Source organism: Balaenoptera acutorostrata, chromosome 10 (genome assembly GCF_949987535.1).
Source record: "Balaenoptera acutorostrata chromosome 10, mBalAcu1.1, whole genome shotgun sequence".
Lineage (NCBI taxonomy): Eukaryota > Metazoa > Chordata > Mammalia > Artiodactyla > Balaenopteridae > Balaenoptera > Balaenoptera acutorostrata.
This window is the reverse complement of record NC_080073.1, coordinates 56706032-56732976: the sequence shown is the minus strand read 5'-3', so window position 1 is coordinate 56732976 and position 26945 is coordinate 56706032. Positions and strand designations below refer to the sequence as shown.

The 26945-nt window shown below is 38.8% G+C and overlaps 2 protein-coding genes across 6 annotated transcripts in view; one reads left to right on the top strand and one right to left on the bottom strand.

Moving 5' to 3' along the window:
* Positions 1–13043, bottom strand: part of AZI2 (5-azacytidine induced 2) — a 34433-nt gene extending 21390 nt beyond the window's left edge. Inside the window, exon 1 of the mRNA XM_007191543.3 lies at positions 12903–13043. The gene's annotated coding sequence lies outside the window, so the exon portion shown is untranslated. The remainder of the gene's footprint in view (positions 1–12902) is intronic.
* A 290-nt stretch (positions 13044–13333) lies between these two features.
* ZCWPW2 (zinc finger CW-type and PWWP domain containing 2) overlaps positions 13334–26945 on the top strand; it is a 139111-nt gene continuing 125499 nt past the window's right edge. Inside the window, exon 1 of one of the 5 annotated variants that reach the window (XM_057554675.1) lies at positions 13334–13416. In XM_057554675.1, coding sequence (XP_057410658.1) covers positions 13370–13416 — 47 coding nt within the window. In that variant the 5' untranslated portion in view covers positions 13334–13369. Of the gene's footprint in view, positions 13417–13526; positions 13620–16085; positions 16104–26945 lie in introns of those variants that run through there. The other 4 variants (XM_057554676.1, XM_007191540.2, XM_007191541.2 and 1 more) reach the window with 4 other exon arrangements.

Below are 26945 nucleotides of genomic sequence, written 5' to 3'. Positions count from 1 at the left end.
CTTAAAAAGTATATGAGAAATAGCCAAGCACACCAAAGAGAAAATCCACTTGCATCACAGATACACATCAAATTTTGTTTTAATAGTTGTCATTTAAATTTGTTATGAAGTGAAAATGAAAAATTTAATTTCTATCCTTGCAAAAATAAATATAAAATCACATAAGTATCAGAAATATTAATGCTTATCATATTACTCCATACACACCCAACTTCTGGAGATTAAAAGCTGCAGGGCCAGGGAAAATGAGATCTCAGAAAGGTACCAAATAATAGAAGGCAGATATCCCACTGTATTTATTACTATACTGAAAGGAAAACTGCTAGCAAAGTAACAAAATAGGCTATGTGTAACCTTTGGCTTTATTGCTTACGCAAGCATCCTTCCTCAACCTTATTTCTACAGAGAAGTAAAGGGAGCTGCAGTAGCCTACCTCACAGTAAAGTAAGATTCAGTTTTATATACTTTGTGATGAAATGCCTCTTCATGGGTATCCAAAGTATCTGGCCCGGAAAATTTGATTTTCTGGATAAATGGCAAAAGCCTAATTGGCTCTTATTATGCTTAAACTAGACGAAGCTAGCTTTAACATTTGCGAAAATTTATACTGTATCTAAACTTATTTACCATAACTTAAATTATCTTAAAATAACAAACCTGTGTTTACTTTAATCTTTAAAAAGTGAGTGCCATGAGCAGAATATTATTATCAAAGATTAGAATGATCAAAAGATTAGATAGTATTTTAAATAGCCTAGCAGGAATTGATAATATTAATTTTTAAAACTTAACAAATGTCGAAAATATTATCCCAAGACAAGATTAAGTGGGCCTCTCTCAATCATGAAAGTCAATGATAAATGTATCCTACAGGAACATGCAACACAAAAAATGGTCTTTTACAAGAATATTCTAAGAAACTGGAGCTGACCTAGAGCAGTGTTTGCAAAGTGAGGAATGGACAACTGCCTTAGAATGATTTACAGTTCTCTTCAAAACTACTGACTGCTAGGCTCCAGTGCAGATCTATGCAAATCAGAATGTTGGGGTGAAAAACATCAAACTGAACTGTCAGTAATCAGTCCATGTGACTTTAAGTCCCATTCCAATTTAAGGACCACCACTGTAGTGGAAACAAAGCTAAGTGGATATTACGTGATTTACAGAATCCCGATTATAACTAGTACTCTTAAACATTTGTGGGCATGGTTAGTTCTATGTTATCAGTTGGTAAACATCACCTAACTTTTCTTTTTTTTTTTTGAACATCTTTATTGGAGTATAATTGCTTTACAACAGTGTCATCACCTAACTTTTGCATGGAGATTTTGTTCTTATTACAGAAAGTTACTTCATATTTATCATTTCATCTCACCACAATAGTAAAGGAGGATCAGATATATTTATCTATAGACAAATAAATCTATATATAATCATGAAAACATTTTATATATTTGGCAATTAGATTTTGTTTCTTTTCAGAGGTTTACATAAGAGAAGTACAAATTAAAAGAGAATTAGAAAGGACTGAGGTGAAAGATGTTGACAATTGCTGAGAACAATGAAATTCCCAAGAACGATTAAAAGTTGTTGTGATCACCCAATTCCAGTGTGGGGGAGGAGGCATTTCCACACCATCAGCAAGCAATGCTCTGGACACCAGCTGGGTGCCCTACAATTCAACTCAATTCTGACACTATCTACCTAGAGATGGCATGGGATTCCACACGTAAAGGGCTCAGTCCCACAAGACTTCCCTCTACTTCAGAAGCCAATGGCAAGCCCAGGTTGCTACCTGTACTTCTGAGGGACCAGCTGCAAACTGGAGGTTCCAATGATTCCCTCCAATTCAGGATGCTAATCACCAAATCCAGGTTGTTACCTGTACTTCTGATCAACTGGCTGTAAATCAGAGGTTCCCACAACCTTCTTGAATTTGATTAATTTGCTAGAGCAGCTTAGAGAACCAAAGAAACCCATTTACTCACTTGATTACTGTTTATTACGAAGGATATTAAAGGGTATGAATCAACAGCCACATGTAGAGATACACAGGGCCAGGTGCTGAACAAAGGAGCTTCTGGCCTCCTGGAGTTTGGGGCCAGCATAGTGGCATGTAGAAATGTTCTGGTTCACCAACCTGGAAGCTCTCTAAACCCTCTCCACTTTGGGTTTTTATGGAGGCCTCATTACATAGGCATGATTGATTAAATCACTGGCAACTGAGTCAACATATCTCACCCCCCACCCTCCATCCCCCAGGTCAATGGGACTGAAAGTTCTAATCCTCTAATCATCTGGTGAGTTCCCCTGGCAACCAGCCCCCATCCTGCAGTGCTTTCCAAAAGTCAACTCATTAACATAAATCCAGTCAAGGTGGAAAGTCTCTTGTTGTAAGTAACAAGATATCCATTTATGTCACCTTGATGGCTCTGAAAAGGTGTCAGAAACTGAGGACAAGAGACCAAATATTATGGCAAAAGATGCTCCCATGGCTTTTATCCCTCAGGTAATTCCAAGGGTTTGGGGAGCTGTGAGCCAAGGAACCACAGATGAAGACCAGATGTATATGAGAAATATATTTTGGTCAGCTAAGTGACCACATATGTTTTTCTTACAAATCACAATATCACAATATTAATGGAGAAAGATGGGCACAATCTCTGCCAGATGAGGTGGGTAGAAAAGAGAATAGCAGTTGCTGAAGGCTAGGGAAGAGATGTAAAAAGAAGAAAAAAATTCAAACATTATTAATCAGAATTCATCTTAGGAGACCTTAAATTTCAGTCTTTTCTACAATCAACATTGAGAGGACCCTCAGTTGAGGTATGCTATACATACTGGGGTGTGAGAGACTAGAAGACATAGAATTATTTTCTGACACCAGATTAGTCTTTTTTCTAGGAAAAAAATGATTATCCTGTTGTATTTAATCATCTTAATATTTCCTATTTATTACTCACTAAACATGACAGGTACTAGTGCTTCTGCGTAGTAGGGGAGAATCCACCCCCCCCAAAATATGTCTCTTTGGTTATGTTCTAAGAAACGAGAGGTGGCGAAAAACTGCGAAGACCAAGTAGGAGTTACCGTTTTGTAAGAAACATTCACATTTATAAGGGAAATATCCATCTGTAAGGGTGTTTCCCTCTCTCTTCCAGAAAGCGGAGGATGACCAAATGTCTAGAAACTCTTATAACAACCTTATCCTTGTTTACTGTGCTTATTTTAGGAACCTCACGTAACTGACTCTTCCCTACCCTTAACATTCCCTTTTGTCTTTAGCTGAGGAGAGCTTTGACCATTTTGGCAAGTTACTCAGTTCTCCAGGGTCTCTGCCATGTATATGTATTAGTAAACTTTTGTTTCATTTTCTCCTGTTAACCTACCCTCACGTCAATTTAATTCTTAGACCAGCCAAAGGAACCTGGAAGGTGATAAGATAAACTTCATATTTTATGGCAAGACAAGAAAAATTTAAACATAAAAGTTTTCTCTACCCCTTTGGACCTCCTCCCTCCCCTTTAGTGTGTGTTGTGCATCCGCATTAACCAGACCTCCTTAGGCGATAACTTCCTTCTTAATCTTGTAAGGGGCCACGATGACCCCATGACCCACTACTCACTTTGTACTGGCAGATCTGGATTGTATAAACTGTCAATAACACATCATTTAGAGTATAACCCTTTGTCTCAAAAACATGTAACTGTGCTTTGACCTCTAATGGGTGGAGCAGTCCTCAGAGCATTCTAAAAGACTGTCTCCCAGTACAATCACCAGGTTGGCTCAAATAATATTTCCCATTTCTTCCTTAGATAGACTATTGATTAATCTTTCTGTTGACATGCATGTCTTACCACCAGAGGACACCTGGCGTCTACTGTGAACCAGTGCTCAGTACCAGCAAGGGCTCATTAAGCCCCACCAACTCAGATGTTCTGGTGAGTTCTGATATTCAGATCTCATTAATTTTAAGTGATGATCCTAAACATTTTATTCAGGCTGTTTTTACTTAAGACTTGGAATCTTAAGGGTAACCAGTGCATTTCCTAGGCAGGGGACCTAAGGGGATCTGGGCTGGGCAGGAGGCCCAGGGAAACATAGGTGGCTGGGTTTTTGTTAGATTTAAATTTTAAAAAACAAGTCAATATATGGTCTGAACAAAACTTTTGCTAGTGAAATGAGAAACTGAATTAATTCAGGTCTGAAGAACAAGGGACATCTGCTCCTTCCAGCCACAAGGTATTCTCAAGTGACTGAGAACCTAGTGGAAGTATCTGAGGATCAACCCTCGTGATGTCGCAGTCCTACATGGGAACCCACTACAACCATTAAATACTGCTCTTCCAGAGGCACACACTAGAAAGACTGATTGATTGTCTTGTGCTCTTGATGCTGAAAACTCGGCCTCCTGTGCACCAGTGCCAAATCAAATCTCGGAGACAGTGTTTTGGGTGAAGTAGAAAAGTATAGCTTTATTGCTTTGCCAGGCAAAGGGGGACAAAGCAGGCTCCTGCCCCAAAAAACTGTGTGTCCTGACCTGGGAGGCATATGATGAGTTTTATAGCAATGGTTCAAGGGTGGGGTCGTTGATAAGATCAGGGTGTGCGCAGGGCCTGCACTCCTCTAATCTGGTCTCAGGTAATCTGCTTAATGAGCTTCTCTGGTTCCTTTAATGTAGTCTCAGGTGGTCTTTCTCTGGTATGAAGAATGCTGACATCTTAAAGAGCTTAAAGACATTGTTCTGTGTATCCCCTGAGGTGGAACCAGGACCCTGCCCCAAGGCTGCACAATTGTTTCTTGGCTGCTCCTCCCTTGTCTCTGCATCCCCTCCCTTCCTGGATTAGTAACTGTTCGAATCTGCCCTTTGGAACTCAGGGAGAGTCATGGAGGCTGGAGTTAAGAAACAGGGTACAGGAAGGCTTCCGTGCCCAGGAGCCCCACAGTGTCCTGCTCAGTTTCACTCTGAGCACTCTCAGAGGCTTTACTGGGGGAGGGAGAAACCGAGACATGCAGAAGAGTAGAACTAATCCAAGAGTAACTCTTCAGGGAGCGAGACAGAAGCAGCACACATCCCATCCACCTTTCTATCCTCAGAAAGTTGTTCAGAGCATATCTCATATCTGAATTAGACTACCAAATTCATAATGGGAAACTGTGCCTTAAAGGCCAAACAGCTCCTAGACAGACTGCCACCTACGGGGATGCCAGCTGGGTTTATGTATGCTTGCAAGTGCTTACTTAATTGAGAATTAAAGGATATCCTGCCCTGAAACAGCCAAGACGGGGCTCTTTTTTGGCTTTCCAAAACTGATTTTTGCATGCACAGTTAGAGAACGCCAGCAGAAGCTAAGTTCTTACCCTGTCAGTCAGTCTCCTGGAACACTGCCTACAGGGTCTACTGGAAACAAGAGTGGTAAGAGTTTTCCCCGTTTCTAAAATTAGATTAGCATGAGAAAATATTTGTAGGGCTAGCTCCTCAGTTCCTTTGAATTAGAAAGACTTGTAAATTGTTGAAATTTTAGAGAGCTCTCATCTTAAACTATTTTATCTATTTTAATTGGTATGCAGAAGGCTTCAAAATGCCAAAACAGCTTCACTGAAAGATTTGTTGTAGAAAGCTAATGAAATATTAATGTTATAACAAGTACCTAAAATAAACAAAAAAAATCCTTTAAGACTGATGATCCCTGGTCGGGAACTAAGATCCCGCATGCTGTGCAGCATGACCAAAAAAAAAAAAAAAGACTGACATAACTACTGCTCCCCTCTAATCTCCTTCAAGTACTCATTCTAGTAATCCTCTGTCTGAATTGCCTTCCACTCTGAAGACACTATTAAGTGGTTACCATTAGAAATGGAATCACCTGAGGCTGTAAGTGAGCCTGTTCAGATCAGAGGCCAACTGAGGGCCATAGTTAAAGAATTTCTTAAACCCAGGGAGGCTCCTCTAAAGTTTTTGTAAATGGATTACCAAGATGCGAGGCCACTGGTTTGACTAAACTGACCAGAGCTGATATTCACAGCCTGATAGGAATTTTTTTTTTTTTTTTGGTGTTCTCCTCTAAGCTCAGTGAGGGAAAGAACATTCCAACATAGGTGGATGGGTAGGTCTAGATATCATTGCTGTGGCCATCCAATTCTTTGAGGAATTAAAAACAGCTGTCTTTTTTTTTTTTTTTAAATTACAAATCCAGTCTTTACAGAACCAGAGGTGTGGCTCCACAAACAATTTAAAGCCCACCAGTCCTTTTACCACTCCCAAAACCTCCCTTTGGTTTTTGGCTAAAATACCACTTTTTTTTTTTTAACATCTTTATTGGAGTATAATTGCTTTACAATGGTTACTTTCTGCTTTATAACAAAGTAAATCAGTTATACATATATATATGTTCCCATATCTCTTCCCTCTTGCATCTCCCTCCCTCCTACCCTCCCTATCCCACCCCTCTAGGTGGTCACAAAGCACAGAGCTGATCTCCCTGTGCTATGTGGTTGATTCCCACTAGCTATCTATTTTACGTTTGGTAGTGTATATATGTCCATGCCACTCTCTCTCTTTGTCACATCTTACCCTTCCCCCTCCCCATATCCTCAAGTCCATCCTCTAGTAGGTCTGTGTCTTTATTCCCGTCTTGCCACTAGGTTCTTCATGGCCTTTTTTTTCCCCTTAGATTCCATATATATGTGTTAGCATACTGTATTTGTTTTTCTCTTTCTGACTTACTTCACTCTGTATGACAGACTCTAACTCCATCCACCTCACTACAAATAACTCAATTTCGTTTCTTTTTATGGCTGAGTAATATTCCACTGTATATATGTAGCACATCTTCTTTATCCATTCATCCGATGATGGACACTTAGGTTGCTTCCATGTCCTGGCTATTGTAAATAGAGCTGCAATGAACATTTTGGTACATGACTTTTTTTTTTTTTGGACTCTTTTTGAATTATGGTTTTCTCAGGGTATATGCCCAGTAGTGGGACTGCTGGGTCATACGGTAGTTCTATTTTTAGTTTTTTAAGGAACATCCATACTGTTCTCCATAGTGGCTGCATCAATTTACATTCCCAACAGTGCAAGAGGGTTCCCTTTTCTACACACCCTCTCCAGGATTTATTGTTTCTAGATTTTTTGATGATGGCCATTCTGACCAGAGTGAGATGATATCTCATTGTAGTTTTGATTTGCATTTCTCTAATGATTAATGATGTTGAGCATTCTTTCATGTGTCTGTTGGCCATCTGTATATCTTCTTTGGAGAAATGTCTATTTAGATCTTCTGCCCATTTTTGGATTGGGTTGTTTGTTTTTTTGTTATTGAGCTGCATGAGCTGCTTGTAAATCTTGGAGATTAATCCTTTGTCAGTTGCTTCATTTGCAAATATTTTCTCCCATTCTGAGGGTTATCTTTTGGTCTTGTTTATGGTTTCCTTTGCTGTGCAAAAGCTTTTAAGTTTCATTAGGTCCCATTTGTTTATTTTTGTTTTTATTTCCATTTCCCTGGGAGCTGGGTCAAAAAGGATCTTGCTGTGATTTATGTCAGAGTGTTCTGCCTATGTTTTCCTCTAAGAGTTTGATAGTGTCTGGCCTTACATTTAGGTCTTTAATCCATTTTGAGTTTATTTTTGTGTATGGTGTTAGGGAGTGTTCTAATTTCATACTTTTACATGTACCTGTCCAGTTTTCCCAGCACCACTTATTGAAGAGGCTGTCTTTTCTCCACTGTATATGCTTGCCTCCTTTATCAAAGATAAGGTGACCATATGTGCGTGGGTTTATCTCTGGGCTTTCTATCCTGTTCCATTGATCTATATTTCTGTTTTTGTGCCAGTATCATACTGTCTTGATGACTGTAGCTTTGTAGTATAGTCTGAAGGCAGGGAGCCTGATTCCTCCAGCTCCATTTTTCGTTCTCAAGATTGCTTTGGCTATTCGGGATCTTTTGTGTTTCCACACAAATTGTGAAATTTTTTTTCTAGTTCTGTGAAAAATGCTAATGGTAGTTTGATAGGGATTGCATTGAATCTGTAGATTGCTTTGGGTAGTAGAGTCATTTTCACAATGTTGATTCTTCCAATCCAAGAACATGGTATATCTCTCCATCTATTTGTATCATCTTTAATTTCTTTCAACAGTGTCTTGTAATTTTCTGCATACAGGTCTTTTGTCTCCTTAGGTAGGTTTAGTCCTAGATATTTTATTCTTTTTGTTGCAATGGTAAATGGGAGTGTTTTCTTAATTTCACTTTCAGATTTTTCATCATTAGTGTATAGGAGTGCAAGAGATTTCTGTGCATTAATTTTGTATCCTGCTACTTTACCAAATTCATTGATTAGCTCTAGTAGTTTTCTGGTAGCATCTTTAGGATTCTCTATGTATAGTATCATGTCATCTGCAAACAGTGACAGTTTTACTTCTTTTCTGATTTGGATTCCTTTTATTTCTTTTAATCTGTGCTTTCCAGTTACAAGGAAACCTTTCCCCTCGAGCTAATTATGACTTACAGCAATTTGGTAAATTACACCTTTGTAGGTAGAATTGAAACATTTATCTTTTCTCTCTATCCAACCATTCCCTCCAGAAATTGGAAACTCTTAGGTTCCCAGCACCTTTATCAGATAAATAAGGAAGACCACCTCCTGATAAGTACAGGAATCTCAAGGTATTTTGGGGATCTCAAAATGAGAGAACTTCACCCAAATCTATAGATATTGCAGGCAGAATCTGTGGCAAGCCTTTGGTGTAATTTATCTGGCCTTGAGAGATCTTTTGAAGGTTTAATCTAAGATTCCTTATGAAAAGTTCCAACACAACCAATTTATGAGTCTATGTGGTCAATTACAGACTTATTTCGCAAACAAATTAATATGGCTGTATTTGGTAGAAATAAGGGTAATTTTAGAAAAAGATTATGCTTCAGTGGATTTTAAATTCTAATTTTGCCAAATGAGGCTTTTTTAAAAATATTTACCGCCTAAGACTCACTTCTTAGATGGCTCCTGTTGTTATGCTTTATTACTGTAAAGTTTAATTGAATTATTAAAACAACATTCTAGTTTGTTTCTAAAGCTGATCACAATAATCTATTTTTGGATGAAGATCAGATTCACCATGACCTGCAAGGAGGAGATTATGCACACTGGAAAAGACATCAGATAGAAGACCCTTTACAGCCATGTTGGATGGGGCCGTATCAGGCTTCCTCTCCTGAATGAACTGTAACTCCTGTCTCTGACACCCGACTTCAACTAACTAGGACCAGCACTACCAGACCAGAACAAGAAGACAATGACATCTGAAGTAGACAGCTGATGCAAGATGACCCAGGCCTGCATACTATTACTTTGACAATTGTTCACACTTCTGTTTATGAATCCAAAGTATTTCTTTCCTGGGCTCAATCATTTGCAAGTCAAAAAATCAATCCAAACAAACCATAGGTTTGTGGACCTATGTCCAGTACTCCTAGATTTCCTTGGAGGATTTCTCCTCTCCAAGGCTCTAACTGGATGGCCCTTATTTTATTTTAGAAGAAACTCTAGTATTGTGCAAGCTACCCATTACCTTCAATATCACTAAGTGGGACCCTCTTACCTGGCCAATTAATGACACCTGTTCTGAACGTGCCCATAAGCACTCCTTTTCACTAGATGAAAAGATATTGGGTAGCTCCTAATGGGACCTAATGGACTCATGGAACAAGTTTATGGCCTTGGCTCTCTCCAGGATGGTTAGAAAGATGTGCAAATGGTTTCCCTTGGGCTAAAGGTCACCTATGGGTAGCCTTGGAAACAGCCGCTGCCAATTTGCCTTTAATGCTAGTGTGCTGGGTTTCTATCACTTTTCCAATAGTATGACCATTTGGCTGAGATATTTGTTAACTCATAACACATAAGAGTCAGATTTCCACTCTGAATGCTCCTCTTCCGAGTTTAGAAAAAATACTAGAAAAATGTTTTGATTTAGGAGGATCTTGGCTTAAACGTTTACTACTGACACTGTTACTCCTATTGTCAATCCTATATAGCTCTCTATAAATTAATGAACATGCACAATGCACGTGCAAGGTAGAATTGGCATAAGTCCTATTGGACAACTGGAATTGACTGTTAGTCCTTGACAGACATCTCAGTAGTACAACTCCCTAAAACAAGTTATTAGGACCCAACACCAAAGGACATGACGGACCCAGGGCACGTAAGCAACCACCCTGGCATAAGGCAGCCAAATATTTGATCACCTAATGCTATCAAAAGATTAAAGATCAAAAGGGGGAACTGATGAGATAAAATTCATGTTTTATGGTAAGACAAGAAAAATTTAAACATAAAATTTTTCTCTACTCTTTTGGGCCTCCTCCCTTCCCTTTGGTGTGTGTTGTGCATCTGCATTAACCAGACCTCCTTAGGAGATAACCACCTTCTTAATCTCGTAAGAGGCCACAATGACCCATAACTCATTACTCACTTTGTACATTTAGATCTGGATTGTGTAAACTGTCAAAAATATGTCACTTGACGTATAATCCTTTGTCTCAAAAACTTATATATAAATATGCTTTGACCTCTAAGGAGTGGAACAGTCCTTAGAGCTTTCTTAAAGACTGTCTCCTGGATTATAATCCTCAGGTTGGCTCCAATAATATTAAGGTAGAGGAAAATTTCTTCTGGACAGCATGCATTTTCCTACTTCCCAGATAGGTATTATTTTCCTAATTTATAAACAAATCTTAGAAAAATTAAAATACCTTACCTACACCTACAAAAAGAATCAGCAGCAAAGGTGGGAATGTGAACCCAGATAAGCCATCTTCCAAATTTATGCTTTTAATAGCACATTCTGAGAGGCAACACAAAATTGATTCTTATTTTCCCAATAAGAATCTGGACAAGGCAGAACTCAGTGGTAGAAAGAACAATGGCCTGAGATTCAGAAACCCAGACTCTAGTCTAAGATCTGCCACCTTGATTATTGGTTAGTTTACCTCTCCAGATCTAAGTTTTCCCACTAATAAAACGCCAGGGTTGAACTACATCACTGAGATGCTGCCCTTCCTATATTGTGAAGGCAAACTTTTAATGCGAATACAGTATGGCAACCTAAACAGATAGAAGGGAATTCAGTTTTACCAGGAACTGAGTAACAGATATAGTACACATATTATGACAACACCAAACTTGACTAGAAAGGTATTGTCACCACAGATGAGCAAACAGGGGCTCAAAGAAGTGAGGCAAATTTGTCTATAATCACACTGGTAGTATGTGACAGAGCTGGGGTCTGAATCAAGGCCTATTTAATAGGCTCTTTCCTCGACTTTACATTGCCTCCTGAATTGAATCTTATCTAGAATTTTCACCATCTTTCTACCCCTCAAAAGCCAGACTATCCCTGTACCCACTTCTATGGAATAAGGATTAAGTCTTACAGACAGAAACCAACACCTACTTCTCTTTCCCTTTTTTTAATGAAATAATTAAGGGCAGGAATGAGCTAACTGGTTTATAAAGAAGGGATCGTCGAGTGCCTTTTTTCAAGATACTATGTACCTCAGCACTCAAATGCCCTATAATTCAGTGAGTGCCCAAAAATGTACTCAGCACCAGATACACAGTATGAAAAACCCCATTTTTCATTTTTATAACCCTCACCGAGTTATCTCACTAACTGCCTTAGTCCAGAAATCAGTTTGTATGGCCACAGAATCGTAAGACTCTTTCTGGGTTAGCACAGGTATGAAAAGCAGTCTACTTCTTTTCATTCCTTTCATAAATAATACACCTCAATGCAACTGAGCATCTTCACACACTAAATGCTACTGGTATTAGTGTTAATTATTCTCTAATAGTGATATGACAACTGTATTTTAATCCAAAATATAGGTACCAAAAGAAATTAAATTACACTGGTTTCATTACTTCAAGGATTATGAAGTACTTCATCACATCATCTTATTTAATAATCATGACAATGCTTTGTGTTGGCATATCAGGCAGTGTGCTTTGACTTTTAGGGGAACTAGCTCATTTGTTCTCCATAACAATTCATTAAATCTACATAAGACCTGCGAGGTGAGCAAGAATTTCCTTATATCCTTACATTCGTGTACAACTTTCCATCTTAGAAGAACATAGCATTAAAATTTAACAACCCTGTGAAGGATGTACCATTCCTAACAGACGATGTAAGGAGTGATCACAAGAGGATGGTAAATTAGACACGGTAAGTTTAGATAACTGTAATGTAAACCACGTCTTGAGATCTTGTTCAATCAAATTTAAAGCTCTAAAAATAAAAAAGCAAGCGTCTTCTATGTTTAAGAGGCAAGGATCAATTTCAATCCTAGTAGGTTGTCTTTGATCATCTCAGCATATCTCCAATATATCCTGGAGCAATTTGTTTCCATCTGTATTACAGTTTCTGTATTTTCTCTCACTTCTGAGTATCTGAGTTCCTTGTTTGTAGGGACGAGGGACTCAGCCTACCTGGCATGTAGTAGCCACTCAACAAATGATGGAAAACCATCCTGAAAAAACCTAACATTACTGTTAGCCCTCGGTGATGTACAGGGGTCGATTTACATCGCCCCAAGCAGGACCGTCCTAACCATACGCCCCTCTTTGGTTTCCGATTTAAATGCAGCCCCAATGAATGAAATAAAACTGCAGGCGCCCCGGTAAACCAGAGCACGGTAAGAAAACAAGCACTAGGGATAACCGAGGACCAAGCGGGGCCCGACCCGGCTCGCGCGAGTAGACGCGGTCGAGGATGCCAGGCGGGCCGCTCCCTGGTCCAAGGTTTGGAGAAATGACGCGTCTCTCCGCACCGACGACGGCAGCAGAAGGCGGTCCCGGCACCGCCCGCGCCCCCGGACCGGCCAAAGCGGGTCACTCACCCCGAACACAGGATCCGTGGGGCCGCCCCCAGGGCCGCCGAGTTTCGATTCCCCAGCGTTTGGAAACGGACCGAAAACAAACCGGGTCGCTAGGGGTCACCGCGGGCTTCCTGTTTCCTCAAAGACAGCGCCGCTTCCCCGGCAAAGGCAGCCGCTCCGGGAACGCGACGAAGGGACTCCCATTTCTCCCGCCTCGGCGGCGCCAGGGCCGGCGCGGCCGGCCAGTCGGCTGCGGCCCGGGAGGCTCTGGAAGGAGGCCGAGCCAAGGCCAAGGGCCGAGCCGCCGCCGGAGAAGGCCGGTTACCCGGCCCCGTCAGCGCCCGCCCTAGCCCCGCGCCGCGCAGGGGGAGCGCACCAACGGGGCTGACTAAGAGGGCGAGCAGCTCACGACCGGAAACGGGACGGCCAGTAATCCACGGCTCGGCGCCTGGGCCGCGCGAGCAAACCGGAAGTCAGGCCGGAGGGAGATGGGAGGGCGTTCGCCAAGCCAGTGCTGGGGCACGGGGGAGGAGAGGTGCGCAGAAAAGGAGGGCGCGGCGTACTACGCGTCCCGTGAGCCTCCGCCGCGGGGTGGGCGGGGCCGCGGCGTGCTACGTGTCTCGTGAGCATACGCAGCAGGGTGGGCGGGGCCGCGGCGTACTACGTGTATTGTGAGCTCCCGCGACTGGACGGGCGGGTCTCCGGCGACGCGGGAGGCGGAGGCGGTGACGCAGTGTGGTAAGGCGTTAACCGCCTTGGCGGAGGTTGAGGCGCCGGCTTACTACAGCGCTGTCTTTTTCCTTCAGCGTCCGCTTGGGGGTCCCCGAACGTTGTAGCGCGTGTTGGCTCCGCTTAGTAGCGCTCTTGTGGGTTTCTAGTTCTCGCCTCGCGGTGGCCGGGAACTGGGGACCCGTGACGATTCGCGCCTGCGGGGGAGCCGTTAACAACCCGACTAGTTTCGGGGCGTTGCTCCGGGTCCCCTAGTTATTCGGCACACAGCTCTTGTTAACATTGTGGAAGCTGTTGACTTCGGGGGGAGGGGGTGTACCCGGCTGCGCCAGGTATAGGATGGACAGGCCTGAGCTGTGGGGTCACGAGTAGTTGAGTTGGGGGCCGTCCTTGGAGGTCGCAGGCATACAGAACCTCTCCAGCTGTAGGCCTATATTTGATTAAACGAATAAAGGAGAAAATGGTAATTATAGGGCATTTATCCTTACTGACTGCCAGTTAGCAACAGTGATGCTCCTCCCCAGCCCTTTCGAAGTGTTTTGTCAACTAAGGACTTAAATATTGTTGAAGTCAGTGTTCTCTTGGAAGATGTTTTTGCATCGCGTTTTTTTTTTTAAATTAATTTATTTTATTTATTTATTTTTGGCTGCGTTGGGTCTTCGTTGTTGCATCCGGGCTTTCTCTAGTTGTGGCGAGCGGGGGCAACTCTTCGTTGTGGTGCGCGGGCTTCTCATTGCGGTGGCTTCTCTTGTTGCAGAGCACGGTCTTTAGGTGCGTGGGCTTCAGTAGTTGTGGCATGCAGGCTCAGTAGCTGTGGCTCTTGGGCTGTAGAGTGCAGGCTCAGTAGTTGTGGTGCCCAGGCTTAGTTGCTCCGCGGCATATGGGATCTTCCCGGACCAGGGCTTGAACCCGTGTCCACTGCATTGGCAGGTGGATTCTTAACCACTCTGCCACCAGGGAAGCCCTGCATCGCAGTTCTAATTCATCAACCAACAGTCAGCTCATCAAGGATGGATTCAGCTCTAGGGTTTACTTTAAAATATTTTTCTGTTGTTGTTAAGCCTCTCTTTTTGCTTTAGATTTAAGTGAAAATTCACAGCTGTTATGAACAAAGCACAACTTAAAGTTAACATGACATTTAAAAAATATTTTAAAATCTATATTAATGTAATCATTTAGAAAGATCCATTCACTTCAGTTTATCAGGCTGGGACATAAGAGCAGTGTTTTTAATATTTTGGACAAGAATCCTTTTTCTGGCTCGGTAATGAGCTTTACAGAATAAAAGCAAACCACCGAGAGGTATGTTTTGCCTCGTTTTTGAAGAATGCTAACAAAATCTGTTGAGGCACCCCCAAATCATCAAAAATAAAATGATAATCTGGTTTCTGATTTGTTGATCTGGAAATGTTGAATCTTTACTCACAATTTAGAATAATTTGAGACTTGTTGAAAAAGAAGGGAAATTCATTTTTATCTTTTGTCTCTGAGTAAATAAGATGACTTAGCTCAGTATTTTACTATATGTGATCAGTCTGTTTTTGTTTTAAAATACACACTTCCCTATTATAATAATGAAAAAAAGTGGGTCTTATTAACAATACAATTTGCTTGTTCAGAATGCATAAGCTTATCAATTTAGTCAAGTAAAACATCCTAATTTTTTTTTTAATTTTTATTTATTTATTTATTTATTTTTGACTGTGTTGGGTCTTCGTTTCTGTGCGAGGGCTTTCTCTAGTTGTGGCAAGCGGGGGCCACTCTTCATCGCGGTGAGCGGGCCTCTCACTATCGCGGCCTCTCTTCCTGCGGAGCACAGGCTCCAGACGCGCAGGCTCAGTAGTTGTGGCTCACGGGCCTGGTTGCTCCGCGGCATGTGGGATCTTCCCAGACCAGGGCTCGAACCCGTGTCCCCTACATTGGCAGGCAGATTCTCAACCACTGTGCCACCAGGGAAGCCCCCCATCCTAATTTTTTTTGCCAGGGAATGGGGGCGGGGAGAGTGGTACGCCCGGTAGGTTATGACAAAATGTAATCCAGATATTTGTTAAATTGAGCTGGAAATGGTCACTTTCTATCCACCTATGCATCCGCTTTAATTAATTTTAGCAAATAAATTATTAAAGAAAACTTGCCACACTTATGCTTTGTTATAAGCATAAGTTGAAGTTTTATTACAATCTTGCTGTAAGGAAAAAGACCTCCGATAAGTCAAATGAAAGATACAGTCTTAGTAGGGACATTTTATGGGAAAAGAAAATGGTTAGATAATTATCATTAAAGTAGATAACAGAAAAAAAGGAATTTGGGGGTCCTTAGACTCTTAACTAATAGTCAACTGCTTAGGTGAGTGGATGGTTTTCCAGAGCAAATCTTAATTCCATTAAAGTTTATTGGAAGGTTGCTTAGGCTTTTTTTTTCAGGAATGTTCATTTCACCGCAAGAGAGGAGTTGTGAATTACAGTCATCCAAAAAAACATCTGTACCGGCCAGGTTTGGGACAATTTTTTTAAAACCATTATTACATCTTCTGTAACTACAAATGCAGTCTGAAATTTTCAAAACGGTTCAGGTCTTTATAAACATATATTTGACACAAGGCACTTTTTAAAAGGTCCTGTTTTACACGTTGTAATAAACAAAAAAATAGGTAACACAAGAGATTCTCCCCCACCTCGTCCCACCTTCTCCCATCCTCTCACCAAGGTCCTGATATTTTTCATCAGGAGCTGCTCCTGAAGGATAGAGTGAGGACTGGCTTCAGTGAGGTTCCCTTTTTCCCTGGGGTAGGTTGGATTTCAAAGCAATATCTGAACAAAGAATATGGGTCCTGGCACAACTCTTGACTGGCTCAGCCTCCTTCTCCTGTTTTTAGGCAATTGTGCATCTTTCGAGCTGCTTCAAATCTTATTTTTTTGTTTAATTAGGCACTATGTTAAAACAACGAAAAAAAGTGCTGTTGTGTTTTGTTTTTTTAATGGGAGCTATATATTTCTAAGCTGTGACGAATATTTACTGTTAGAGGAAAGAGAATACACCTTTTGAGGAAAATTTGTAAAGCGAATTTTGGGTTAGTGATTTAAATTTTATATTAGCTTAATTTGATTAAATCATACCATCCTAGGGATCATGTTTTCTGTGTCTCTGCCCTGTGTTTTGTGAGTACTGTGTATGTGTGGCTCTGCAGTGTCAGCAGAACAGAATTAAGATGTCAAAACCTTTAAGTTGAAATAGCAATGTCACTTTTCATATTAAAATCAGCTTCAATGTCATTTCATCCATTAATGTCTTAGAAGCATTCTTCCTCTCTTCTCCCCCACCTATCACATGTCCAGGTTAAAAGCCTTAGGGTAAGGGAATGGTTTCAGTGGCAGAGATACAAAACAGTTTCAAAAATACTACCAATAGTGAAAAATCTGGTGTCTGAGGCTACATAGTCTGTTTTCCTTCTTTCCTCCCATACCTCATTGCTCATACCGCTACCCCCCCACCAAAACACATGCACATACACACACAGAATGTCGTGAATTGCAGAATCAAAGTTCATGATTTCTGTTACACTATGTGTATCTGAATCTGTGAGTATGCCTGAAGCAGCAGGCAAACTGGGCGTCGTGGATCCCTAACCCTTAACCTTGGAAAGTACATGAAGGCTTTCCAGGGGGTTATGTAAATGATCGTTTAGGGTTATTAATTTTCACGCTGTTTACTTGCATGTTTCTTTCCTAAAATTGATCTGCCTCAGAGTGTGCCTAAACCAGGGCAGCTTTCCTCTTTCCTCTTTTGTAATTGTCCCTTTCCCACTCTACAATTAAAGCAATACCTTTAATCTGACCTAAGTCTTGTTTAGAAAGTAAATGATTCTAATAACTGGGTAGCTAATTGTTTCACAAGAGTAGTAATTTCCAATGGGTTTTGAAAATGCTTCAGAAGAACTCAATTGAGTTGTCAGCTGATCATTAAAAATAATTTTATGACATACCCCATGTGATTTTTGGTACATAGCTTAGTAGTTCAGAAGAATGATTATTGATATAACCAGAAATCCTTCTGCTCCCAAATATTTGGAATGGAAGAACATAAAATATAAGAATAGGATCAGCTTGAACCCTGTTTCTTTCTAACAACAAATAATATTCATTCTGGATACATGACCTAAATGGGGGGAGACGGTGCTATCCATTTCGGTATGAGATGCATTTCCAATAAAAGCTGACTTACCGTATTTTATAATGATCATAATTTGTATTGAGTTTCTCATTTGATCAGTAGTGCTCTAGTAAATTAATGATAACACAATACTGATGACAATTTTTATAATTTATGTTCTCAGGAATTTTAAAATATACTCTTTTGTGTAGAGAAATATGATCAATTTAAAGTATTTTCAAGCACTAAAATATGTTGCAATAAGCTTGTGTGGGGGAAGTGAGATAATATGAATTCAAGGAGAAAAGGAATAATATCAGTTTCCTACCTGTGGAAGGAGATCTTATTCATGTGCTTTTCAAATGGATGGGTTGATAGTAGATATCAAATTACTATGGCATTTACATTCCATTTATAAAAGGGATATATCCTACTGTCTCTAGCAGCTAGCCTTGTCCTGGACAGGCAGTCTGTGCTTCATAGTAACTTTCTGACTTGAAATGTTTGCAGTCAGTAGGAATTAGCTTCTGACAGCTTTCATTTTTTAAAAAATAAACATGAATGTCATAACTGTATGCATAGAAACTAAATGCAGTGACTTTCTTTTGGAAACATACGTAGGTGAAGAAAAATTTAATAGTCTTAGAAAGCCTTTGATGTAAGGAGTAGGGAGAAGAAATATGAGAAGAGCTAACAGAAGACCAGCAGCAGAGACCCCAGGATGGTGTTGGAAGATTGTACAGAGCAGGAAAAAGATCCAGTAAGGGAAATTTTACACTTCTTACTAAATGAAGTAAGAGCAACCCTTCTCTGAGTCTTGATACTTACACTTACTATCTGAGATATGAATTAATTAGTTTATTCAATACTTAACAAATATTCATTCAGAACTTACCATGTGTCATTGTTTTAGGCACTGAGATGAAACGGGCAAAATAGCTTTTTAATATATGAAGAAGTAAAATCTATCACAGAGAAATCAGTCACATAGTCAAGACCTATGTGAAATTTAACATGATGAGAAATTACTTCCCATTAATTTTTTTTCATGACAGTTTCTATATATGTCTATGAAGAAAATAAACTTTTTCCCCTGTTTAAAATGGGAAGAGAGGAAGAAATAATTCTATTTTGTTACTGTCACATATACACTATAAAAACCAAGAAGATAAAGTCAGCTTTTCAGAGGAAAGACATTTTTATAAAGCTACCAAATAAACAACAATGAAAGGATGACATTAAACTTCAGTAAGATCTATAGAAAGAAATTAAATTAGATTTTTCAAGTAGACTATGTAGCAGAAGAGAGGGAAAATTTCCAAACCCATTTCACAGCTCACATGATATAAAAGTGAAATCATTGACTTTGTAACAGTTGCAAAATTACAGACATAATTTCCAACTGTAGGTTTTTCAGTTGTCTATGAATAGTCAGTTGATTCTTAAAAGTCCAAAAACAAAAAGATGTGTGTTTTTTTTAATTCACTTATATTTTGTTAATCATTTTCTCTTGACACTCATTTTATATCATTCCCTTTTGGCTTTAATAACCCCCCATCCCTCTCATCCCATAGCCAGTCTGCTCACCTGATTTTGTAGATTTTACCGTTTAGCTAATCTTTTGGATCTTTTTCATAGTCTCTACCATGCCACAGTTTCCTATCCATCTATTATAATAGTTTCCTTTAATTAGTTCTAACTTTTTTTTAGTTTCCAAGTCATTCTTTATATGGATAGCTAAATGGTCTTTTAAAAATGTAAACCTTACCATTACGTTTCTCCTCTTAAACTCCTGGAATGACTCCTTAGCTTGTTTTAAATGTCTATTCTTAATCTAGCCTAGCCTATTTTACCACCAGCTTCTATAAACACTGACAGCTCAGACATTGAGATTGGATATCTTTACTCCTTTATAAGTTTTCATTCAGTTAACCCTGATTATGATTTTAGAATATTTACTTTCTTAGATTATCATTTGACATCTTTTCTAAATTTAAAAATTCTCAGAGAATTGGGGAACTCCCGAAAAAATTTTCAACATTAGTGTGAGAATTATGGCTCTACTTCATACTTGTCCTAAAATGATATCACATTTAAAAGAGGATCCTATATCTTCAGATAATGGATATCAGCTTCAGAACATACGAAGCAAAACTAGACAGAACTAGGAGACATGCCCACAATACTGGACGATTTTAACTGCTTCCCTAACTCATAGAATTAAAAAAAAAATACATTAAAGAAATAGATGATTGAATAAAATTATTAGCATCACACTCATTAGGATGGCTATTATCAGAAATAAAACCAAAATGGAAAATATTCATCTTAAAATTAATATGGAATCTCAAGGGAACTTAAATAGTCAAAACATCTTGAGAAAGAAGAACAAAGCTGGAGGCTTCCCATTTGCTGACCTCAAAACATATTACAAAGCTGCAGAATCAAAACATGGTACTGGTGTAAAGACATACATATAGACCAATGGAATAGAATGGAGAGCACAAAAAGATCCTCACATATATGATTTTCAACAGATGTGCCAAGACCATCCCATGGGGAAATGTGGTTGGGAAAACTGAATATTCGTATGCAAAACAATGAAGTTTGACCCTTACCTCACACTGTAAAAATTAAATCAAAATGGATCAAAGACCTAAATGTAACAGCTAAAACTATAACACATTTAGAAGAAAAATAGGGGGAGGGCTTCATGACATTAGATTTGGCAGTTTCTTGGATGTGACACCAAAAGCATAGGCAAAAAAGAAAAAAATGGGTAACTAAAGGTCTCTAAATCAATCACTAATAAAATATTAAAAAATCATTATCTAGTGACTCCAATATTGGACAAATACTGTGATCTTTACTCTGAATTTCATTAGAATTGTCTAAATTCATAATTGAAGAGTAAATAAAGAACATAATTTTAGGGACTTCCCTGGTGATCCAGTGGTTAAGAATCTGCCTTCCAATGCAGGGGACGCAGGTTCAATCCCTGGTCGGGGAACTAAGACCCCACAAGCCGCAGGGCAACTAAGCCTGTGCACTCTAGAGCCCGCATGCCGCAACTACTGAGCCTGCGCGCCTGGAGCCTGCACGCCACAACTAGAGAGCCTGCACACCACAATGAAAGATACTGCATGCCACAACTAAGACCCAATGCAGACAAATAAACATTTAAAAAATTTTTAAAAAAGAATATAATTTTAGCTTCAAAACTAAAATAATGCCTATGCTTAAATAGTGTAGACATTTAATGATATGAGGAAATGTTCACAATATGTTGTTAAGAAAGCAAATTGTTGAGTTCTGTTTGAGGTTACAGACTGATTTATTTATATCTTTTCCTTCCATTAAGATTGGAGTTAAAGAGTAAAAAATATATACACATAACAGAAAAAGAAAGAGGTGGGGAGTCATCAGAGGGCAAAGGATTTCAACAAATATACTGAGAGAAACCAGGTATGAACCTCTCAGGAAATGAAGTGGAACCCAGGAAGCTTTAGCACAGAATATACTGGAGAAGAGTCCACAGTGGAGATAGGAATCAACCCTCCCAGAAAGATCATGATGAGGCCCTGAAGGCCCTAAATGAAAGATGGAGAATGGATATGGCATTTTTGGAAGTCTTTCATGAAACTAATTTGCTTTTTTGTCTTCCCCATCTCATGCACAAAGACAAGCCATCCAGGCTCTCCTCTCAGAACAAAAGCGGAGAGGACCCTCTCCAAAGAAATTGAAAAGAAAATTAGACAAAGTGGGAAAAGCCTTTAGTTTGTTTCTTTCCAGGGTAGGAATTCCAACTTATTCCTGTTCTCAGTGTGTTATGCTTACTTTGCAATTTTAGATGTGATATGTAGAAGAAGCATACTCTTAGTTTTGCATTATGCAATTTAAGTTAATTCCATTTTCACATTCTCATTTTAAAACTATTGATAGATTCCTTTTCTTAACATTTGTGTAGTGATTTTTGAAACATTAATTATATAGTTACTAGAACCCAGAGTAAAAAAGTTATCACTCTTTTTTTAATTAGAATTATGCCACATTTCTGAAATGAGGAAAATAACTGACAATATATAAATAATATAATATATAAATTATTTTGAATGGCAAGTTGAAATTCTCTAATTAAATTAACGTCAGATTCTGTTTCCATGTCTTGTGATTTAAAGGACATGGTCAACTTAGTTGAAGACTATTCTTCTGCAATATTAGTGGAAGAAATTTTACCTTTAAGCAAATCAGCTGTGTGACTTACATGACAATCTAGCTTAGATAAAGGTCAATTGAGAATGGGCACATGTAGGGAGAAATAACTAAGCTGCTCTGAAATTAATACTCTCCTTGTTCAACCTACTGATATAATTCTAATCTTTTTATAACAGTATTGCATTTGGTAGCCACCCTGAAGAACTTAATTATTCTTGTTCGATCTGTTGTTTTATTCTCACAAGTCTCAATATACTGAATAATACAAAATACTGGGATTCTTGCAGCCATCCAAGATAGACATAAAGCATATAAACTGATTACTAAGGTTTAAAGTTGGCATTTAGCACAATTTATCAGATTTCTACTTATTTGTTAACTTTTTCCTGGAAACAATTTAAAGCTGCAAAAGATACCATCCTTTAAATATGCCAGTAAGCTGTTTCTTTCCATTCTATCAATACTTTGATTTCTTATTTTGGGTGAAATCCATCAGTTATCCTCATGATTAAGACAAAAAAAGAAAAGAAAATATTAAGCATCTTGGAGCATTTATTGAGCTAGAAGCTACCCAGCAGTATCTGCATAAAGTAGTCCCTGAATGATAAAGATAAATTACAACTTTGCACAGATAATAGGCTCTTAAATTCCTGTTGAATTGTTAAATATAATCTAAGGTTGACATACAGGCACAAATTGGTTAATTAGGTATGAATGAACAGCAAATTTTAAATTTACATTATAGAGAAGATTAAGGAAAAATGCATTTTAAGTTTAGAAGCAAACTACCTAATCATTTGTTAACTTGAGCACTTGAGAAAAATCATGAAGGAAAGACAAAATAGAGCGCTCTCATTATGCATTGGTTTCCGCATATTTTAATTTTCTTATCTAACTATAAATATAGCTCATTTAAAAGCAGTCTAGAAAGGAAGTCAAATACTTATTATATGTATTTAGTGTACCAGCACTGAAATGGGTTTTTTCATATGCTGTTTCATTTCATCATTAAAACCATTCTATGAATTATACTATTATTACCATCAACATGTACAGATGATAAAATGATAGATTATTTAACTGGTTTGCCTTAATTTAAAAATCTCATAGGAAGGAGCCAAAATTTAAATCCAGAGCTACGAATGATATTCAACTGATACGCACACAGCCATACTAGTTTTTAAATAATTTGAATATCGGTACTATCTAGGACAGCCTTAACGCTGAAGTTCATATTATTTTCATTATTTCATAATATAAATATTCACTCAGTGCTTCTCTTTGGCAAGTTTCTTTTAAGTGCTAGGGATACAGTGGTTAACAAGATAGATTGACTTGCCAGTGGATTTTCCTTGTCTTGTAGAGGACCTCATTAAATAAACTATAATACAATGTGTTGAGCAGCATGGAGAGGGGGTAGAGATTGCTGGGGGCACACGGTAGGGGCATTGACTCTTACTCAGTAATTTTTCAGATTGGCTTAGACATCACCTCTTCTCAGTAGCCTGACACACCACCTACCCGGAAGTCTCAGGTGTGCCCCATACACTTCCAAATCATTCTTCATTGGTCTCATAATAGCACTTAATGTTACTTGAGGAGAGGAATTTTGTCTTTCCTTTAGCATTGTCTGGCTCATAGCAAACCCACAAGAAGTATTTTAGAACAAAGAAAATAGAATTGAGGTCTGAAACAGCAGCAAGGAAGTGAGAGAACAGTTTTAGATAAGCTTTTAGGTATTGAGGTGGGAAATTACAGAGATAATCCTTGTAATGTAGGAGGAAAGTTTATCTTTTGAGAATGAGGAGAATGGTCTGAGATTTAAAAAGGTTTAGAATAATCACTAAAGAATTGCAAAAGGAAAGAGAATACATAAAAAGGATAGCCTTAAAGATGTGCTGAGGGCTCATCTGAGGTTGAAGTCTCTGAATTTGTAGTGGTACCAATAGACATGACTACATAATATCCTCCAAGAATCAGCAGCTCAGATTCAAGACCTCGACGACCAAGGCTGTATTCCTTTGTTTTTAAATTAAATTAAATTATTTTTTATATAGCACATTCTTATTAGTATCTATTTTATACATATTAGCATATATATGTCAATCCCAATCTCCCAATTCACCGCACCACCACCAACCCCCTGCTTTCCCACCTTGGTGTACATATGTTTGTTCCCTACATCTGTGTCTCTATTTCTGCCTTGCATACTGGTTCATCTGTACCATTTTTCTAGATTCCACATATATGTGTTAATATACGATATTTGTTTCTCTCTTTCTGACTTACTTCACTCTAGGTCCACTCTAGGTCCACTCTAGGTCCATGACAGTCTCTAGGTCCATCCATGTCTCTACAAATGTCCCAATTTCGTTCCTTTTTATGGCTGACTAATATTCCATTATATATATGTACCACATCTTCTTTATCCATTCATCTGTCGATGGGCATTTAGGTTGCTTCCATGACCTGGTTATTGTAAGTAGTGCTGCAATGAATTGGGGTGCATGTGTTTTTTTTGTTTTCTCTTATCTTTATTTTTTTTAATATATTTTTTGCAGTATAATTGCTTTACAATGTTGTGTTAGTTTCTGCTGTATAACAAAGTGAATCAGCTATACATATACATATATCCCCATATCCCCTCCCTCTTGCGTCTCCCTCCCTCCCTCCCTATTCCACCCCTCCAGGTGGTCACAAAGCACCGAGCTGATCTCCCTGTGCTATGCAGCTGCTTCCCGCTAGCTATCTATTTTACATTTGGTAGTGTATATATGTCAGTGCTACTCTTTCACTTTGTCCCAGCTTACCTTTCCCCCTCCCCATGTCCTCAAGTCCATTCTCTACGTCTGCGTCTTTATTCCTGCCCTACCCCTAGGTTCATCAGAAACATTTTTTTTTTTAAGATTCCATATATATTTGTTAGCATACAGTATTTGTTTTTCTCTTTCTGACTTACTTCACTCAGTATGACAGACTCCAGGTCCATCCACCTCACTACAAATAACTCAATTTTGTTTCTTTTTATGGTTGAGTAATATTCCATTGTATATATGTGCCACATCTTCTTTATCCATTCATCTGTCGATGGACACTTAGGTTGCTTCCATGTCCTGGCTATTATAAATAGTGCTGCAATGAATATTGTGGTACTTGACTCTTTTTGGATTATGGTTTTCTCAGGGTATATGCCCAGTAGTGGGATTGCTGGGTTGTATGGTAGTTCTATTTTTAGTTTTTTAAGGAGCCTCCATACTGTTCTCCACAGTGGCTGTATCAATTTACATTCCCACCAACAGTGCAAGAGGGTTCCCTTTTCTCCACACCCTCTCCGGCATTTATTGTTTGTAGATTTTTTGGTGATGGCCACTCTGACCGGTGTGAGGTGATACCTCATTGTGGTTTTGGTTTGCATTTCTCTGATGATTAGTGATGTTGAACATCCTTTCATGTGTTTGTTGGCAATCTGTATATCTTCTTTGGAGAAATGTCTATTTAGGTCTTCTTCCCATTTTTGGATTGGGTTGTTTGTTTTTTTGATATTGAGCTGCATGTGCTGCTTGTATATTTTGGCGATTAATCCTTTGTCAGTTGCTTCGTTTGCAAATATTTTCTCCCATTCTGAGGGTTGTCTTTTCGTCTTGTTTATGGTTTCCTTTGCTGTGCAAAAGCTTTTAAGTTTCATTAGGTCCCATTTGTTTTTGTTTTTATTTCCATTTCTCTAGGAGGTGGGTCAAAAAGGATCTTTCTGTGATTTATGTCATTGTCTTTTTGTCTTGTTTATGGTTTCCTTTGGTGTGCAAAAGCTTTTAAGTTTCATTAGGTCCCATTTGTTTATTTTTGTTTTTATTTCCATTTCTCTAGGAGGTGGGTCAAAAAGGATCTTTCTGTGATTTATGTCAAAGAGTGTTCTTCGTATGTTTTCCTCTAAGAGTTTGATAGTGTCTGGCCTTACATTTAGGTCTTTAATCCATTTAGAGTTTATTTTTGTGCATGGTGTTAGGGAGTGTTCTAATTTCATTCTTTTACATGTAGCTGTCCAGTTTTCCCAGCATCACTTATTGAAGAGGGTGTCTTTTCTCCATTGTATATTCTTGCCTCCTTTATCAAAGATAAGATGATCATATGTGTGTGGGTTTGTCTCTGGGCTTTCTGTCCTGTTCCATTGATCTGTATTTCTGTTTTTGTGCCAGTACCATGCTGTCTTGATTACTGTAGCTTTGTGGTATAGTCTGAAGTCAGGAAGCCTGATTCCTCCAACTCCGTTTTTCTTTCTCAAAATTGCTTTGACTCTTCGGGGTCTTTTGTGTTTCCATACAGATTGTGAAATTTTTTTGTTCTAGTTCTGTGAAAAATGCCATTGGTAGTTTAATAGGGATTGCATTGAATCTATAGATTGCTTTGGGTAGTGTACTCATTTTTACAATGTTGATTCTTCCAATCTAAGAATATGGTCTATCTCTCCATCTGTTTGTATCATCTTTAATTTCTTTCATCAGTGTCTTATAGTTTTTTGCATACAGGTTTTTGTCTCCCTAGGTAGGTTTATTCCTAGGTAGTTTATTCTTTTTGTTGCAATGGTAAATGGGAGTGTTTCCTTAATTTCACTTCCAGAGTTTTCATCATTAGTGTATAGGAATGTGAGAGATTTCTGTGCATTAATTTTGTATCCTGCTACTTTATTAAATTCATTGATTAGCTCTAGTAGTTTTCTGGTGGCATCTTTAAGATTCTTTATGTATAGTATCATGGCATCTGCAAACAGTGACAGTTTTACTTCTTCTTTTCTGATTTGGATTCCCTTTATTTCTTTTTCTTATCTGATTGCTGTGGCTAAAACTTCCAAAACTAGGTTGAATAACAGTGGTGAGATTGGGCATCCTTGTTTTGTTTCTGATTTTAGAGGAAATGGTTTCAGTTCTTCACCATTGAGAACAGTGTTGGCTGTGGGTTTGTCATATATGGCCCTTA